Source organism: Triturus cristatus, chromosome 1_2 (genome assembly GCF_964204655.1).
Source record: "Triturus cristatus chromosome 1_2, aTriCri1.1, whole genome shotgun sequence".
Lineage (NCBI taxonomy): Eukaryota > Metazoa > Chordata > Amphibia > Caudata > Salamandridae > Triturus > Triturus cristatus.
This window is the reverse complement of record NC_140580.1, coordinates 1,067,502,342-1,067,519,779: the sequence shown is the minus strand read 5'-3', so window position 1 is coordinate 1,067,519,779 and position 17,438 is coordinate 1,067,502,342. Positions and strand designations below refer to the sequence as shown.

The following is a 17,438-nucleotide window of genomic DNA, read 5'->3' as shown; positions in this document are numbered from 1 at the left end:
TCTGTACTTCCCCTTGAAACAAGTGCTATACTTTGGAACTCTCTATTTGCCCTATTCTAACTTCCATTATACATTGTGCCCAAAACACACCTATGGCATGGAAGGTTAAATGTCATATGTAGGTTAAACTGTGTATTCACACTACCCATATGACAATATGACAACAATATATGTCTACCAGGAATGCCACTATGATCTTACTGGGCTGCAATAAAAATGCCTTTGCCATGTAGAAAAAGCCTGTTTATATACATTCCTAGGTAACCCCTAGACTGTGCTCTATAGGCCTATAGGGCAGGCTGCTAATATATATACATTAGGGCACAGTAAATATTGGGTTTATAGGAAACCAAGTTACTGGTTCACGGCATGAAACCATACTCAAGTAGAAACCACAATTCTTGTCAGGGTGAAACACTAGCAAATCCCAAGGCTTAACTTTAGAGGCAATGCCTAAAGTTTTGATGCAGCACTTCAAACAGTACAAAAGTGAACACACAATACAAGAAAAATCGCCCACCAATTTAGAAAAATTAGAGCAAAACATATTAAATTATTTGAGGCCAAAGCAACAAGAATTCAATCAGAAGAACCAGAGATATGCAATTTGAAAGAGGTCAGTGAAAAAAAAGTGCTTAGATGCATAAAGCACCTACTGTGGTTATTTGATCACACCGGACCAGAACAAAGTCACAAGTTCACGCTGACCGCAATGGAGTTAATCCGAATGAGCAAAGTACCTTAAATCCTAGCATTGCGAGAACCCGCGCTAAGGATTCGTCTCACAGCGGTGGTTCGGAAAAGGGTACGGGTTGCGGAGAGAGGTCCTGCATCAGAGTTGCATCAAACGGCTGTGGTTCTGATGGGGAACTGTAAAGAGATGCATTCTGATGCATCAGTTCTGCTCAAGAGACCACAGCTGGAATGGAAGAGCAAGTTCAGGACCACTTCTAAGGGTCTAGGACTGCCCTTAGGGGCAAGACTCACCGTAGACAGAGTCCATGTGCAGGGATCAATGTGGTTGGAGCCTTTTCTGTCCCTGATGCTCTGATCAGGAGGCCAGCCAAATAGCCCTTGAAGTCACTCTTGGACCAGGGTTCAAAATGAAAGTTGAGGACTTGTTCACTCAGTCTTTCTTGTAGGAGAGCAGCACAGCTGTCCTTCTCAGTCTCCCGCAGGTCCAGAGGTGCACTGAAGAGCTGTGTCTAAGAGTCCAATATTTATAATTGGTGCCAGCTTTGAAGTAGCAGAAGATTCTGGAGGTTTCCACACCTCAGAGGTGTTTTGAATTTCCTGGCCCCAGTTTATCTGATGGCAAAATAGGCTGGTGTTACACCCTTTGTGAGTGTGTTGAAGCATAGCCTTTGTGATTTGCAAATGTGGTAGGTGACAGCTCCGCCCCCGAATCAAGTCAGAGATGGCCCATCCTGCCAACACCTATCCCCTATTTGTCTCACTGTCTGGGAGAAATAAACAAAGACCAACTGCCAGCTACATCTAGTCATGTGACCAAGGACAGAGATTGCAAGCACCACAATGGTTAGGAGAGGAAAATTGCAACCTTCAAAAAGTGGCTTTTCCAGAATTATGATTTAAAATCCGACTTTATCATTAAACAGGTTTTTAAATTACAATTCTTTAGACACCAAACTCCACTTTCCTACTTGCTACCAATTAAAATGTATCACTTATTAAATGTAAAAAAGTAACCTAACGGTATTCTATGGGAAAGGAAGACCTTGTAGTTGAGAAAAATTAATTTAAGAGTTTGTTTTTTAAGTACCAGGACATGTAAACATTAAAAGTACATGCCCAACATTTTAAATATACTACACTCTGCACAATGAACTGTTCAGGGTCTATCCTAGGGGTGACTTATATATTTAAAAAGGAAAGTTTAGGTCTGGTAGAAGGTTTATTTTGAGCACACACTCTATAACACTGATTAGCAGTGCACAAAGTCCTAAGGCTAACAGATCAGCAAAAAATGAAGGAGAAAAGCAAAATGTGTGGGGGAAGACCACCTAAGGTTGATGTGTCTAACAGGATTACTGTGCTTTAATAGTGATATAAAACCCAAAACCTATTTTACCTTGTAAACTCCGCTTAATTGTCCCTTGACCAGGCCTGAATGGGATTAAAATCTTTGCTTCTTATCTCCACCAAAGAAAATGCTAGAAAAGTTCTTTAAAGTTATTTTATACATAATTTTCTAAATCTTTTTGAATGGTTAATTGGATTTCTGATAACTTAACTGGCAAAGTATATTTGTAAAAATGTATTTTGTGCCGTCTGAGCTAAAACTGGCCTGAAACTAGGCCGAGGCGAAATTTAAATTTTGAGAACTAAACATAATGTTTTTTATGTGAAATTCCAAATCCTATGCCATTACACCACTTGCATAATTGCACATCATTCACTGTAAAATTACAGAAATTGCACAGGAACAGTAGAATGAGAAGGACTGTTGTTCACGGTGCTTTTGTTTAAATGTGAGCTTGCAGCACAAATTGACATGAGGACGCATTTTGAGTTGAAATATAAAGTGTAGTGTAAGATGTTAATTTTGCATAATTATGCGTAATTTGTGTAATTTTGCCAAATTATGCCAAAACAAATTTAGCAATTTTTGCGCATCCCTACCTGAAGCTAATTTTCCCATGCACACTTTCAAGGGCTGTATTACGCATGCAGGACTGGGAGAGTTAACAAATCTGTCTGAGAGGAAAGTAACCTCCCTCTGAGTCTAGGAAGAGATGTGGAATGTTAACTGCTTAACAGGGAATTGCTTTCTGAGAGTGGACAGGAATAGTTGGCAAAACAAAGGGCAGCTTTATCTCTTTGAATTTGGAAATGCCAGGGAGGGCTTTTACTATTCATTCCAACGACCCTCCCTGGTAGCTAGGCTCTGGTCGCAGTAGGAAAAGGACCCGTTGTGCCCCATTACTGTGTTAGGAGAGCTCATCTAAATAGGGAGGGGTTAAGGAGCAGAAGACGGGACTGACTACTGGCAGCTGGGTTCTGCTCCCTTGAATTTTACATACCTGTGTGATTTTACAGTAAGACAAAGAAGAAATGCTGTAAAAGGATGTGAAAGTACTGTGAGAAATTAGTTAGCATTGGGCAGCGGAATGTCTCCAATCATTGTCTAGTGCACAGAACAAATATGGCACCTCAACCTCCTCATATATTCATGGACCTAGGAAAATTCCACCTGAGGAAGAAGCCATGCTTGAAGAAGACTCCTAACTCATGACTACTGCTAGTAGAAGATGATTCACTCAAGAACTACTGAATTCAGCTGCTCCCTGGGACTGGAAATGCTCTTCAAGGGATAAGGGGTTGACTTCCTAGTTGCTTCTTTTAGGAACACAAAAACAGAAGGACTCCAGACTTCAAAAGGGCCCAGCTGGCCACAGAGGACTGGACCTTGCTGGAAAGAGAATCAGTGCCTAACAGCCTACCCTGAGAAGCTTGGAGCTGCAGGACAGACTAGTCAGAGATTTTTCATCAGCTGGAAAAAAGCGGGCCTTCTTCATTTTTTTCCATATTTGGACGACCAGAACAAAGTGCTGAGGCTTGCCCAGGAATGTCACACCCCAGACAGGCTAGAAAGCCAGGCTTGTCCCTGTGGATCTTTTTGAGTGTTGAAAACAGGTCCAGATGGACCTCATTGTGATGGTTTCTGGCCTGTGGTGCACTGCCCAGCAACAGTGTCCTCTCTTGCCCTGCAACAGGATTATGACTTTGAAAAAAGTGAGTACGTCCGAGATAAAACCTTGGACCAGGGCGAGGCAGCATATCAATCTGACTCATGATGCGACCACGGTACTACAAAATCCAGGTTTGCCACGTTCTGAGCTGTTGATGCCGAAACCAATAGGTTCGGTGGAAGCTCAGTGACAATGTATATGACACTTGCAGGCTACCATCTTGAACCTTGTAATGCTGGAATATTTTAATTACTATTTCAGAGACTAAAGGGAATATTTATCAAAACTTTGCACCACCGCAAAGTCACACAAAGTGATGCAAAATTTTGAAAGCATTTCCTTTAAAACTTTTTTGCACTAGAGCATTGCTTTCTTCATAGTGCAAATAGCGTTGTGCTGTACTTTGCATCAGGGAAGTTTTCCATGGATGCACTTGAGCATTCCAAAATTACCAACCATGTGTTGTTAGGAAAATCCAAATCAACAAACACAGGCAGACCTGCAATTGCATAAAAAATAATGCCTCCATAAGATTGGTGCAAAGTCAGAGAATTGTTTTGATGTTTACTAACTTTTTCAACACTGCTTGTGTGCTGCCCTGTACAGCATACATCCAGTGTGGGAAATACATTTTTTAAATGTTGTCTGAGCTTGTGGTTTTGTTCTGGTAAGGAATCCTTTGGCATGAAATAGCACCTGGGTCCAGGTCAACTGTGAATAGTGATTTGTGCTTTTTGTTGGCGCCCATTGCCCTAAACTTTTTGCAATTCATATCTCCTGTTCCCCTTAATTTACTATTATGATCATGGTGTATTTTCGCTCAATAAAATGATCTTTGCCTCAGTTGGTTTGGAAATGGTATGCTGTTGTTTTCTTGACTTTGAAATTGTTGCTACTGCATGAACTTAAACCATACTTCTCTGGGGATTACTTGCTGCTTCTGTCGTAGCTACCAGAGTAATGTAAGTGCATGTAATAAGTCAGTAGAGGCACCCCTCTTAAATTAATAACCTGATTCTTGCCAGTCGGCCTGTATCTGCATCATGACTCTGCAGCATGGCTTTCTTGCTCTAGCCCAAACTTGTGATGCAGGAGCTTCCGGGGAACGAGTGTACACTAATATTCCAAATGGGGGTACTTCTTAACGAAGGAGGCTCTCTCATAAACACGTGTTCCCATTTTCATTCTGAAAAACTGCTTCAAATTGTAAGAGCTAAGTACAGTACATGCGCCTATTTTTTCAAGGCAATGCTCTCTCCTCATTCTTCCTCTGACCTCCTACCAACTACAAGCCAAATTACTTACTTTTTTTTGTATGTGCTAGGTGGACCTGTCTCTCTCCCCATCACCAAAAATACCACAGATATGACCCAGCTGTTCATAAAGAGACATCCTGAAACCCATCACTCAAATGGTGAAGCTGCCAATATAGTTCTTTGAGGTTGACCTCTAGCTGCAGAGAGACATACATGTTACCTGACAATCCTAATCTCCTATTGACTCAAACATTGTGCCGCTTAGGGCCCGATTCTGATGCGGTTAGGAAATCTTCCCGATCAAATCGGTTTGGAAATGATTTCCGACCAACTCGGATCGGGAGAGTCCAACTGACCGAGTATAATGCATCCAGATGCTTCCAGATACGATTTGGTTGGACTCCCATTGACTTTTATGGGAACCAATGTTCCTAACCGCATCGTAATCTGGCCCACGGTCGGGAAAACACGTTCCTGATCTGAATCGGAAGGAGCAAATTCCGTTAGGAGGCCTTCCTAACCGCATCATAATCGGGCCCTAGGTGGGAATGCTTTCCTAATCGCATCGGAATCGGGCCCTAAGTTGGGAAATAATTAAGAATGTGTACAGGTTTTTTCTTTCCACCAATGAAGTTCCATATGTTTTTACTCTTCGCTAAGTTTCCCGGTTTAATGTCGCCTTCACCGGTGCAAAGATTTTCTGTGCGTTGGAGGATATGTTTTTCCGAATTTAACAAACATTTTCACTCCAATTGAACCCAGTCAAATGGAAAATGAAGGCAGGGTTGTTCTCTTCAATTTTACTTTTGGTAGCATAAATTGCTACAAAAATTCTGTTCTCCGAGGAAACACAGCAAAGCATGAAGCTGTGCGAAGCTGCAAAGCTTTCCAGACAACCTTGTACAGGGGCAAAAAATACAGAGCTTCGCCTCTCGCATAAAAATAATAACACTCATTATTTCACGCCCAACAGAAAATGCAGTGTGTGGGCTACATACAAGGAAATATAGTGATCTACTTTCAGAGAAACAGCCAGTATCTGTACAATTTAGGTACCCAGCCGAATGCGAGGTTTATTGATAATAAAAATGTGAAGCTGGGAGGCCAGGGTTGTTTTGCAGTCCAGTGTGTTATGCTGATTCTCTCCCCATCATTTTCCATGACCTCAGACAATTTGTGCCTGGTCATTAGCCTCGAGCCTCTCTCGTTAGAGCGCGGTCTCCTGGGGCCTGGTACATGTACTGTCTTGGAGTTACCCACAGTCCTCTGCAATTTAGAATGCTCAGGAGGCTTCGCTCTGAATTGATGAGTGAAGCATCAGTGTGACAAGATCAACACATTAATGTGGCAGGTTGTTTATTCTGTGACTGGTTGCTGCTCTTGCCTGTACAGTCGCTGTGGCCGGAGAGAGCTGGATAACAGCAGCTGCCAGGGTTATCACACGAATATCCTCGCGTGGCACCACAATTTATTTTATTCATTGTGACTGGCTTGATGGCTATCAGCCTTTCCTGCTCTAGGAGAAACTCAGACAGACATTGCTCAGAAATAAGTGGATAATAAAAACCTTATTAACTCCTACTGCATGGTCAACGGCCTGATATCTTAATCTTTTGGGGCATTTCCAGGTGCGTTTCAAAGTTATTGATAGACACAATCTACAGTTATCTTTGTCAGCAGCTGCACCCCATGTGTGGGGTTACTGGAGTAAGTGCACTACATTCCAGTTTATGGTAAAGCGTGACAAATCCAATGTGGTCATGGCGAATTCGTTTGAGTGGAAAGAGGAGATTAGGGTGTGAATCTGCAAATGTGACATCTGACAACATGCAGTGATCTTGGCCTGATCTCCATATTGAGTTGTCGGTCAATTACCCAATCTGACAATATTAAAAGCATTTCAAAATGTTTTACACGTCGTTATTTACTAAATATTAAAAGCGATGTGTGTACCTCCTAATGAGTATATACATCAATGCTAGAGAATAAATACATATGTTTTTAAATTCAAATACTAAGGCACAGATTCACCAATTTCCCCTTTCCCTTAATCTCACACTCTTTATTGTAAAGTGTGAAAATAACAAAATGATATAGTTAATACATAAAATACTAAATTAAAGAATTACCAATGAACTTTGGCATGTTAAAAATCTAAGTATGTTCTTTGGAAGTGGCGTGGGGCAGTGAAATGCACAGGTCTAATAACACAGTATAAAATCAAATTAATTTAGAGCTGACTTGTCCACAAGTGCGCCTCGCCCCCTCTCTGGCATATATACACTGGCATGGCTTACCTTTTCTAGTAGCTGTCTCAGCTGCTTTGTCCTGGCATCTCGTGAGCACATAGTCTGCTGTGGTGCCACCACTGTGCATATACATCGCCCCTCGCTGTCTTGAGCAGAGCTGTACACCTGCCAGCTTTCCTCTGGATTCGCTGGCAACACCTGGAGGCACAGGGAGCAGGGGGTGGATAGAGAGAGGTGTCATTACAATTGGAGCACACATAAAGAAAGCAAAGCAAGGGTGGCACATGGGCAGGCAGTCTGCCCAGTGTCCTACGTACCACACATGGTAGGACATGCCATGTGCTGTCTCCAACCTTCCCCATGCTTCAACACTTATAAGTATCTCCTAAGGCAGTCTATACATTCCTTCTTGTTCAGCGGGATCTGGTACTTCTCACGTCACATGCATGCCTGCCTCGTGCATTTGGGAGTATTCCCTTTGTGTTATGGGAAGAATGGGCAATGGTGTGATCGTTTGCCAGTTTGGGCAAATCAAATGGGTTGAGGAATGCAGCACAGGAGACAGACTTCTTTTAGAATATTGATATAATCGTATAGATCGCTTGATTGCTCAAAGGAGTCTTGGCACTAGTGTCTACTTGTTGATACCAATAAGAAAAAAAGAGGCCATAGAATTGGAAGGTATGATGAAGGAGGTAAAGAGAGAAGAAGGACAAAAAGAGGTAAGAGCAGGAAAAGGGAAAAGCAGAAGGGACATGAGAAAAGAAATAAAAGGCTACAAACTCAAAGAGAAGAAGGAAGAGACAATGAAGAAGCATAAAATGATGATGGAAGTGGAGGAAAATCCGGAGAAGAATATGAAAAGGCGAGGACAGAATTGAGTCAGTCCCTAGAAATTAAGGAGAAGATGAGGGACGAGAAAATGATGCAAAAGAAGGTGATAAAGAAAAAGGATTATCACGTAATTGAATACAAGAAAAATTCAATAAAAAGAGGAAGTAGATCAAGAAGAAAGAAAAGCAAAATGGGTAGAAGGGTTAGATGGAGTCAAAGTAGGAAAATATTATTAGGGACCAGAAAATGTAATAGAGAAAAAATGGAGAATGGGGGAGAAGTAGGGTAAGAAGGGAGAAAAAAAGAAAAAGAAGAAGAAGAAGAAGAGGAAGAAATGTTTGCGATTCGAGTGCCACCTTCCGCCTTTTATCCTGCCGAGGTTGATCAAATGTGTGTATTAAAGTTGAGTGAAAACAAGATCCATTACATATATGGCTAGAGACAGAATTCTGCGTGGCATGTACATAGAGATGGTTTATATTGTTATTAAACATATTTTTCATAAACATCTGCAACGAAAATGGAGGAGCAGTTATTGCAGAAATGAAGATGTATTCATAATAAAGAGTTGGCTGATGGCACGTGACGTGATCCTAATAATATAGGTGGTGTGGCGATGTAAAGCAACACATAGGAGTTTAGAATTAACCCAATGCATTTGAAAATGACGAAATAGTGCTTTCAGACACATGCAAAAAAGTTTCAAAACGTGCTTAGAATGCAAAATAAGTCAAACAGGGCAGATATAGTTATAGATAAGCGTGGGCAAAGCACTACGCTATGCTCGCGTAGTTTGCGAAGTTTGCGCTACTTCGCACTACGCGAATTGCACGTAGCACAGTGCAAACACGCGTTGCAAGCAAAATGACATCCCAGCGAGACTTTTTCCTCGTTCGCGATCAGCAACATCAAGTTGGCGATCGCGAACGTGGAAAATAAACCTCCCGGCGGGATTCTCAACGCGGGGAGGTCAGGTTTCTCATTGCGAGTGTTCGCGTATGCTCGCGACCGCTCGCGATGAGAAACTACCAGTCCGCATTGAGAAAGCTGTCGCTCGAGTAAAAGTCTACTCGAGCGGCAGAAAACTACAGCTCGCACTGTGCAAGATGCCGTTTTCAATGATTGCACAGTGCCGGATGCTTGTCCGCACTGGGCAATCATTGAAAACAGCATCTTGCACAGTGCAAACAGGGTACTACGCAGTTCGCGAAGTGTTACGCGCAGCTCGCGTAGTGCGAAGTGCACTTTGCGTAGCTACGCGTAGCACTACTTCGCGACCTACGCCCAGTGTTAGTTATAGATGCAAGTAGTGTTATATCCTTGACATAAGGGAAGGTTTGGGCTTGACACGTACTCACTACTGGGACACTTGTAAACAAGGAAATAAATGTGGCCAAGCGGTCTGCTGTGGAACAGGGACACCAGAGTTTGAGTCACGGATTCCCCAGCTGCTCAAAGTGTGTAATGTAGGGCAAATTGTGACTTTCCTGGGCCTTATTTCGATTTTAAGGGCACTACTTTCATGTGCCTCATTGCCCAATAAGAGTGTTATATCCTTGTATCTTATCACCTAAGAGAAGACTACCTTCATATGCTTCATTTCCCATTTAAAGTGGTAGCTCCTTATATCTCGTTTGCTGATTTGAGCGCTACCACCACGTGCCTCATTTACCTTTCGGTAGTGCTTCACCAATGCATATCAGCCACTCCATACCATTATATGCATTTTAAAGCCCCAACCATCATATGTATCTTAAAACCCTAAAGAACGGCTAACTCCCTATGTCTCATTATCCTATGGAAGTGGAAGCCACTGTATCTTTCCCTCATGGGAGTACTACCCTGTATTACATTTCTCTTTTGGGGTGCCACCCGTGTATCTCAGTTCCTATGAGAGTGCTACATCTGTGTTACATTTTTCTTTTGGAGTTGCACCCATATATTTAATTCCTTATCTCAAAACTACCTGTGTATTGCATTTCTCTATTGAAGTGCCACCCCTGAATCTCATTCCCTATGGAAGTGCTACCCGTGTGATCATTTCCCTATGGGAGTGCAATCCCAATGAGTGCCACCTCCCTGTATCTTAAACCCATGAGGAAGTGTTGTCTCCCTATATCTCATTAGTTTATTGGAGTGAAAGCCACTGTATCTTTTCCCCATGGAAGTTCTACCCTGTATCACATTTCTCTATTGGAGTGTCACCCCTGTATCTCATTCCCTATGGGAGTGCTACCCTGTATCACATTTCTCTATTGGAGTCTCACCCATGTATTTCAGTCCTTATAGGAGTGCTACTGCGTACAGGGACGTAGCTTGGTCAGTTAGAAAGGGGAGGTGTAAGCTTTAGATTTCCCAACAATCATGCTGGCATATCCCGTTAAAATACATTATGAGAAGCAGGGCATGAGGGGGACTTAAGAGTAAGCCTGGGTGGAGTTCGCAAATTTCCGCTATGTGGGACTCAGCGAAGTACAAAAAAAACTCTGCCTCGCTACGCGGAGCTCCGCAAGTGGTGGAGTGTGTTAGATAAATGCTGTTTGCAGTGATTTTCACTGCCAGGTGCTTCTCCCCACTGTGCAATCATTGCGAACAGCACCATGCACAGCGCAAGCGGGCACTGCTTCCTTTCTGTGGCTCGAGTAGATTTTTACTCGAGCAGCAGCTTTCTCAGCGCGAACAGATGGTTTCTCAACGCAAGCGTTCGCGAGCCTACGGGACTACTCACAATGAGAAATCTGACCGTCCACGTTGAGAAATCTCACCGGGTGGTTGATTTTCCCCGCTCGCCAACTTGATATTGACGATCGCGAACGAGGAACAATCCTGCCGGGAGGTGGATTTTCCTCACTAGCGCTCGCCAACTTGACTTTGCGGAACGAAATCAAGGAAAAAAACTATGCAGAGTATTTCAGAACTCTGCAAGCTCCGCGTAATGCGGAGTGCGGAAAACTCTGCAAACTCCGCAAGCGGAACGGAGTTCACCACCCAGACTTAATTAAGAGGCAGTGGAAAGAAAAAGGAGTGCAGATTGTTAGTGGTGCTTAAAACACAATCATTTTTAAACTAACCAAGCTTTAAAGGCAGAATGGAGAGAGAGAGTGTGTATGTGTGTGTTGTTGTCTCTGTGTGCATGTAAACATCCAGGGTGAAATATGACAGACACCTCTCCATTCCCAACTGAAAGCACCCTACCCAACTATTTACTAAAGAATACATCTTTTAGGCGGGTGTAACACCCCACACACCCCCATGAAGCTATGCTCCTGACCCCGTATCACATTTCTCTATTAGAGTGCCCCGCTTATGTCTCGTTTTCTATGAGAGTGCTACCACCGTATCTCATTCCTCTATTGGAGTGCCACCCCTGTATCACATTTCACTATTGGAGTGTCACACATGTATCTCAGTTCCTATGGGAGTGCTACCCTTGTATCACATTTCTCTGTTAGAGTGCCACACTTGTATCTCGTTTTCTATGGGAGTGCTACCTCTGTATCACAGTTCTCTATTAGAGTGCTATCCCTGTATCTTCTTCCCTATGGTAGTGCTACCTCTCTATCACATTTCTCTATTGGAGTGTCACCCACATATCTCAGTCCCTATGAGAGTGCTACCACCGTATCTCATTCCTCTATTGGAGTGCCACCCCTGTATCACATTTCACTATTTGAGTGTCGCACATGTATCCCAGTTCCTATGAGAGTGCTACCCCTGTATCACTTTCTCTATTGGCGTGCCCCCCCGTGCCTCATTCCCTATGAGAGTGCTACCCCTGTATCACATTTCTCTATTGGAGTGTCACCCCTTTATCTCAGTCCCTATGGGTGTGCTACCCCTGTATTGCATTTCCCTGTTGGAGTGCTACCCATGTATCTCATTCCCTATAGGAGTGCTACCCCTGTATCACATTTCTCTATTGGAGTGCCACACATGTATTTTGCTTTCTATGGGCGCGCTAACTCTATATCACAGTTCTCTATTAGAGTGCCATCCCTGTATCTCAGTCCCTATGGTAGTGCCACCTCTGTATCACATTTCTCTATTGGAGTGTCACCCGTGTATCTTAGTCCCTATGGGAGAGCTACCACAGTATCCCATTCCTCTATTGGAGTGCCACCCCTGTGTCACGTGTCTCTATTGGAGTGTCACCCATGTATCTCAGTTCTTATGGGAGTGCTATCCCTGTTCCACATTTCGCTAAGGGAATGCCACGCTGGTTTCTCATTTCCAATGGGATTGCTACTCCTATATCACATTTCTCCATTGGCGTGCCCCCGTGTCTCATTCCCTATGAGAGTGCTACCCCTGTATCACATTTCTCTATTGGAGTGCCACCCCTGTATCTCAGTCCCTATGGGTTTGCTACCCCTGCATCACATTTCCCTATTGGGGTGCCACCCATGTGTCTCTTTTCCTATGGGAGTGCTACCCCTGTGTCGCATTTCTCTATTGAAGTGCCACCCCTTGTATCTCTTTCCTTTTCGGAGTGCTACCCTGAATCACATTTCCCCGCCCCTGTATCACGGGCCCTATGGGAGTGTACCCATGTACTCACTACCCTACGGAAGTGCCACCCCTGTAGGCATTCTCTTTGGGAGTGTTACTCCTGTAGAGCGTTTCCCTATTAGAGTGCCAGCCCTGTATCTCATTTACTATGGGAGTGCTACCCGTGTCCTCATTTTCCTTTGAGAGTGCAACCCCAATATCTCTTTTCCTTTTGAGAGTACCACCTCCCTAGTCTAATAGATTCATAAAGCTTCTACCTTCTGTATTTCTTTTCCTTGTGAGAACGGTACTTCCCTGTTTCTCTTGCCCCGAGGGAGTGCTCCCTCCTTGTATTTCGTTGTCCTGTGTGAATTCCACTCCCCTGTATCTTACTTTCCTGTGAAGGTGCTCCTTCTCTCGGTCACAGTTTGCATTCTCCTATGGGTTTTCTACCTCCTTTGCTCAGTTCCCCGTGGGAGCGATGTCTCCCTGCATCTCATTTATCTGTTGGAGTATTAACTCTTTGATTCTCATTTCCTTTTGTTGGGTCCTACTTCCTTGTATATCATTCCCCTTCCCAGTCTTTTTATTTAAGGACTATTGCCAGTCCTGCATTCTTGCTACCTTAACTCACTTGATCCGATCCCTGGGAGTGCTACCCCCTGTATCTCATTTCTCTATAGGAGTGATACTGTATGCATCTCACACTCCTGTGAGAGTGTGAGCTCGCTGTACCTCAGTTCCCTGTATACTACAACCTTCCTGTGTCTAATGTCCCTATGGGAGCCCTAACACATTGCTTCTAGTTGAACCTGAATCTCATTCCCTGTGGAAGAGCCCCATCCCTGTATCTTATCTTCCTACGTATTCTTACACACCCTTGTATCTCATCTTCCTACGCATTGCTACACGTCGGCATCTCAGTTCATAGGGTAAGTGCCCTCCTTTGTATCTGGTTTCCCTGTGAAGTGCTACAACCATGGGTCGAATTTCCCTATATGAATGTGAATACCCACATTCTCATTTGCCTCTAGGATTGATTCCTCCTTTACATCGTGCTCCTGTAGGAGCGTTACCTGCCTGTACCTCGTTTCCCTGTATACGCACTGTTTCCCCGTATTTTCATGTACCCACCCCTTTGTTTCTCGAGACCCTATGGGCGTGTTATCTCATGACTGTAGGAAGGAGCTTAAAAGTAGCCCAAACACATTAATTGAGCCTTCTGTCGTGCCTGCCAGTCGTCACTGTTCTTCATTAGCTGCTAATGGCAGGATACGTTTTTCCAGATCACAGACAGAACGGAAACCTGATTCGAGGCTATTATTAAAGTGCACTCAATTTCCCTTTGACATATCTTCAGAAAGGAGCGTTTAAAGAAGTAAGAGGATACCGAGCCCTGCCTTCAATCACCAGCGAGGAGATCGATGCAGAGCGAAGCGCTGCCAAGGCCGTAAAATAAAACAAGGGAGCAGGGAGGAGCGCTGCCCGTGGTCCTGAAATAATGAGCCAGGCCTGAGCACGGTCTGTCGGCCTGAAATAGACACCCAGGGATGAGCGCTGTCCACGGTCTTGAAACAGAGATCCAGGGATGAGCCGATCTCTCTGTCCCTGGTCCTGAAATAGAGGCACAGAGCTGAGCGCTGTCTTTGGTCCCATAATAAGCAGTCCTGATGAAGGGCTGTCCGTGGTCCTGAATCAGATGATCAGAGACAAGCGCTGTCCATGGTGCTAAAATAATGAACACGGGGGAAGCTATTCCGTGACCCCGAATCAGGAATGGAAGGCTATTCGCCATCCTGAAACAGGGTAGTAGCTGTGTCACTATTACTGAAACAGGGGGCCTGCGATGAGCGGTGTCCCTGGCCCAGGAAAAGAGGGCCAGGGACCAGAGCCGATGTAGCCAAGGAGGAGGGGTGTCCCTGGTCCTCAAACAGTGAGCTAGGAAGGGGTGGTGCCCCTGGTACCGAAACTGGGGGCCAGGGATTAGCGGTGTCTCTGGTCACGAAACAGGGGGATAGGGAGAAGCAGTGTTTCAAGTCCTGAAAAAGAGGGCCGCGGAGGAGCAGTGTCCCTGTTCCCGAAACTGGGGGGAAGTGAGCAGGGATGTCCCTGGTCCCGAAACAGGGGGCTAGGGAGAAGCAGTGTCTCTGGTACCGTAACTGGGGGCCAGGGAGCAGCTTTGTCCCTGGTCCCGAAACAAAAGGCCAGGTAGGGGCAATGTCCCTGGTCCCGGAACTGGGGGCCAGGGAGGAGCGGTGTCCCTGATCCCGGAACTGGGGGCTAGTGAGGAGCGGTGTCCCTGGTCTTAAGAGAGGGAGCCAGTGAAGAGCGGTGTCCCTGATCCTGAGAGAGGAGGCCAGTGAGCAGCGGTGTCTCTGATCCTGAGAGAGGAGGCCAGGGAGGAGTGGTGTCCCTGGTCCCGAGAGAGGGGGCCAATGAGAAGCGGTGTCCCTGGTCCTGAAACAGGGATGAGTGGGGTAGGGCTTTTTTATACTTCTGTGCCAGTGGAGGATAGCTAACCACTTTGCTAAGAGAGGGACCTAGAAAATTGAAGCTGTTCACGGTTCTGGACCAGGGTTTGCCTGGAAATGTTCTCCGCATGGGAGTGAGGAGGGTTAGCGAGGAGCGCTCTCCACTGTCTTCAAACTGGGACTCAGGCCGGGTGGGTGTGCACGGCCCTGAAGCAGAGGCCAGCGAGGAAGGCTGCCTTTAGTACTGGGACAGGGGCCGGGATGGCGGACTATCCGTGGTCCTGAACGTAGAGGGGAGCACTGGAGAAGGCAGGGGAGATATCCACAGCCCTGAACCGGGGAGCAGGGAGAGAGGACCAGGGACCCAGGGAGACGTGATGAGATGTGGAGTGCTTGAAGAAGGTGACTTGTTCAAAGCCTTGAATCAAGGGCACTGTGTGTGTGTGTGGGGGGGGGGAGGGTGGTATTGCCTGTAGAACCAGTAGTGAGCCAGAAGGGCATCATATGAGGGTGCCCGTGTGTGAATGTTTATGAGTGAAGAACTCCCTAAATGAGAGATGGGAAGTTGTGGGGCTGCTTTTGGAGCCTGGAGAAAAGTGTGAAAGTTGGAGGTCTGGGACCACCGAAGATCCGGGTAAAAGATCAGAGGGGTGGAGATGCCGAGCTGCCCATTTGAGTCAGGAAGGGGAGGTGTAGGGCCATCCATGGTCCGGATATAAAGGAGACAGAACGAAAGCAGGGGGTCTAGGACTAACTAAGGTCCCAGACCCCATGGAGGATGGTCCTGGTGTAAAGGAGACAGAGTGAAAGCTGGGTGTGTGCGACCACCTAAGGCCGAGTAAAGGAAGCCTAGCTGGGGTGGGGGGAGGGGGAGCAGGGTTCTAATTGGAGCGTGGATGAAGAAAGCCAGGGTCATCAATGGCACGGATATAAAGCAGGCAGGGTGAACGCTGGGGTTCAGATACCCCACAAGTTCCGGATAAAATGAGGTTATTAAGGGAAGGGGTGCGGGCTGCATTTATTCTGATATTAGGGTGCCTTGGAAGTGGGTAGGCCAGGGCTGCCCACATCTCTCATTGAAGGAGCCCAGATGGAGGAGGACATGCTAGGCTATCCCTGAAAATGAAAGTGGGGATCCTGGCCGGGGAGGAGCAGGGCACCCCATTGTCATGTTGTAAGGGGAGCGTGGGAGTGGAGGGAGCAACGATGTGAGGTGGAGATGAAAGCCTTTACCAATAGTACGGGGTTTTATGGGTCGCAAAATAATGCAGACAGTCTCTGAGTGATCGCACAGCCGCGAGAGTCAAATCCCATCACATGTTTTACCAAAGAAAAATAAAGCAATATATTTCTGCAAGTTTATTGGAGCGCACGGAAGAAGGAACGATGTTGAAGAAAAAAACACTCTGCTTGTGTGTAGCAGTGCTGCCAGCGACTTTTCTGCTAGGTAGCTGGTAGGCAGCTCTATGAAAGGTGGTAATTAGCATTACCCAAATCACTGGTACTCCTTTTATCGACCAAGTGTAACAACGATGAAAGCCTGGTTTGGCCCCTGCGCCAGGCTGCGCGGGGCTGGTTGCTGTGTGTGCGGTCATTACAGCCTGCAGGCAGGAGAGCCGACCTCTGCCTACTGTTACAGACCACCTCAAGCCACCCAAAGCTCGGCCCCTTCCGCTGGTGAACAGCGCCCGCGAGATCTGCAGACCTGAGGAGCAGAACAGGCCTTCCCGCTTCGATCCTAGACCCAAACGTGCTATACGAATTGTCGGTGCTCTTGCGGCGCACACTGGCGCTTCGCAGCGCAAAGCTGTGCAAATGGCGGCGCTGATCAAATTGTGCCTGTATATAGTACTTTGTAAGGCAAATAGTCACGAGTGCAGTACGAAAATCGCATCGCAAGCCCCCCGCCCCCCCCCACACACACACACACTCCATTGTCTATGCCTAGAGGCAGAATGGGTGAGAATAGTGCAAGCACCCTAGGATTTCACGCAAAGCCAGGTCTACTAAAACACGTGGGGGCATATTTACAAGCCCCTTGCGCCACTTTTGCGCCACTTTATACATGGGGAAAGTGACGTAAAAGTGGCGCAAGGGGCTTGTAAATCTGCCCCGTGGAATCCTCCCCTCGCAGTAAATGAAACCAGGTACAAACAAGTCTCGTGATAATCCTAAACGTAAGATGTGTCCTTTTCCTTATGAGTTGTTGCAGTGGAGGACGAACCTCTAGTGTAAATCTCGCCTTTGCACCGCAGCACAATGCTTAGCATCGTTCCAAGAAAAGCATTTTTAACAGGAGTGTTGCCAATGACGTCACCGGCATGCTACTTGTTACTAATGTGGTGCTGCACAAGTATTATTCGGGTCACAATTTGCACAAAGCGCAGACTATGCCCGCTCAGCACTGCTTCAGTGTTACACAATCTG

The 17,438-nt window shown here is 45.7% G+C and overlaps 1 protein-coding gene across 2 annotated transcripts in view; it reads right to left on the bottom strand.

The window, feature by feature from the left end:
• Window positions 1-17,438, bottom strand: part of LOC146868666 (noelin) — a 207,235-nt gene that overhangs the window by 128,848 nt on the left and 60,949 nt on the right. For both annotated transcript variants that reach the window (XM_085612813.1, XM_085612823.1), the window contains exon 2: window positions 7,267-7,416. In XM_085612813.1, coding sequence (XP_085468939.1) covers window positions 7,267-7,416 — 150 coding nt within the window. The remainder of the gene's footprint in view (window positions 1-7,266; window positions 7,417-17,438) is intronic.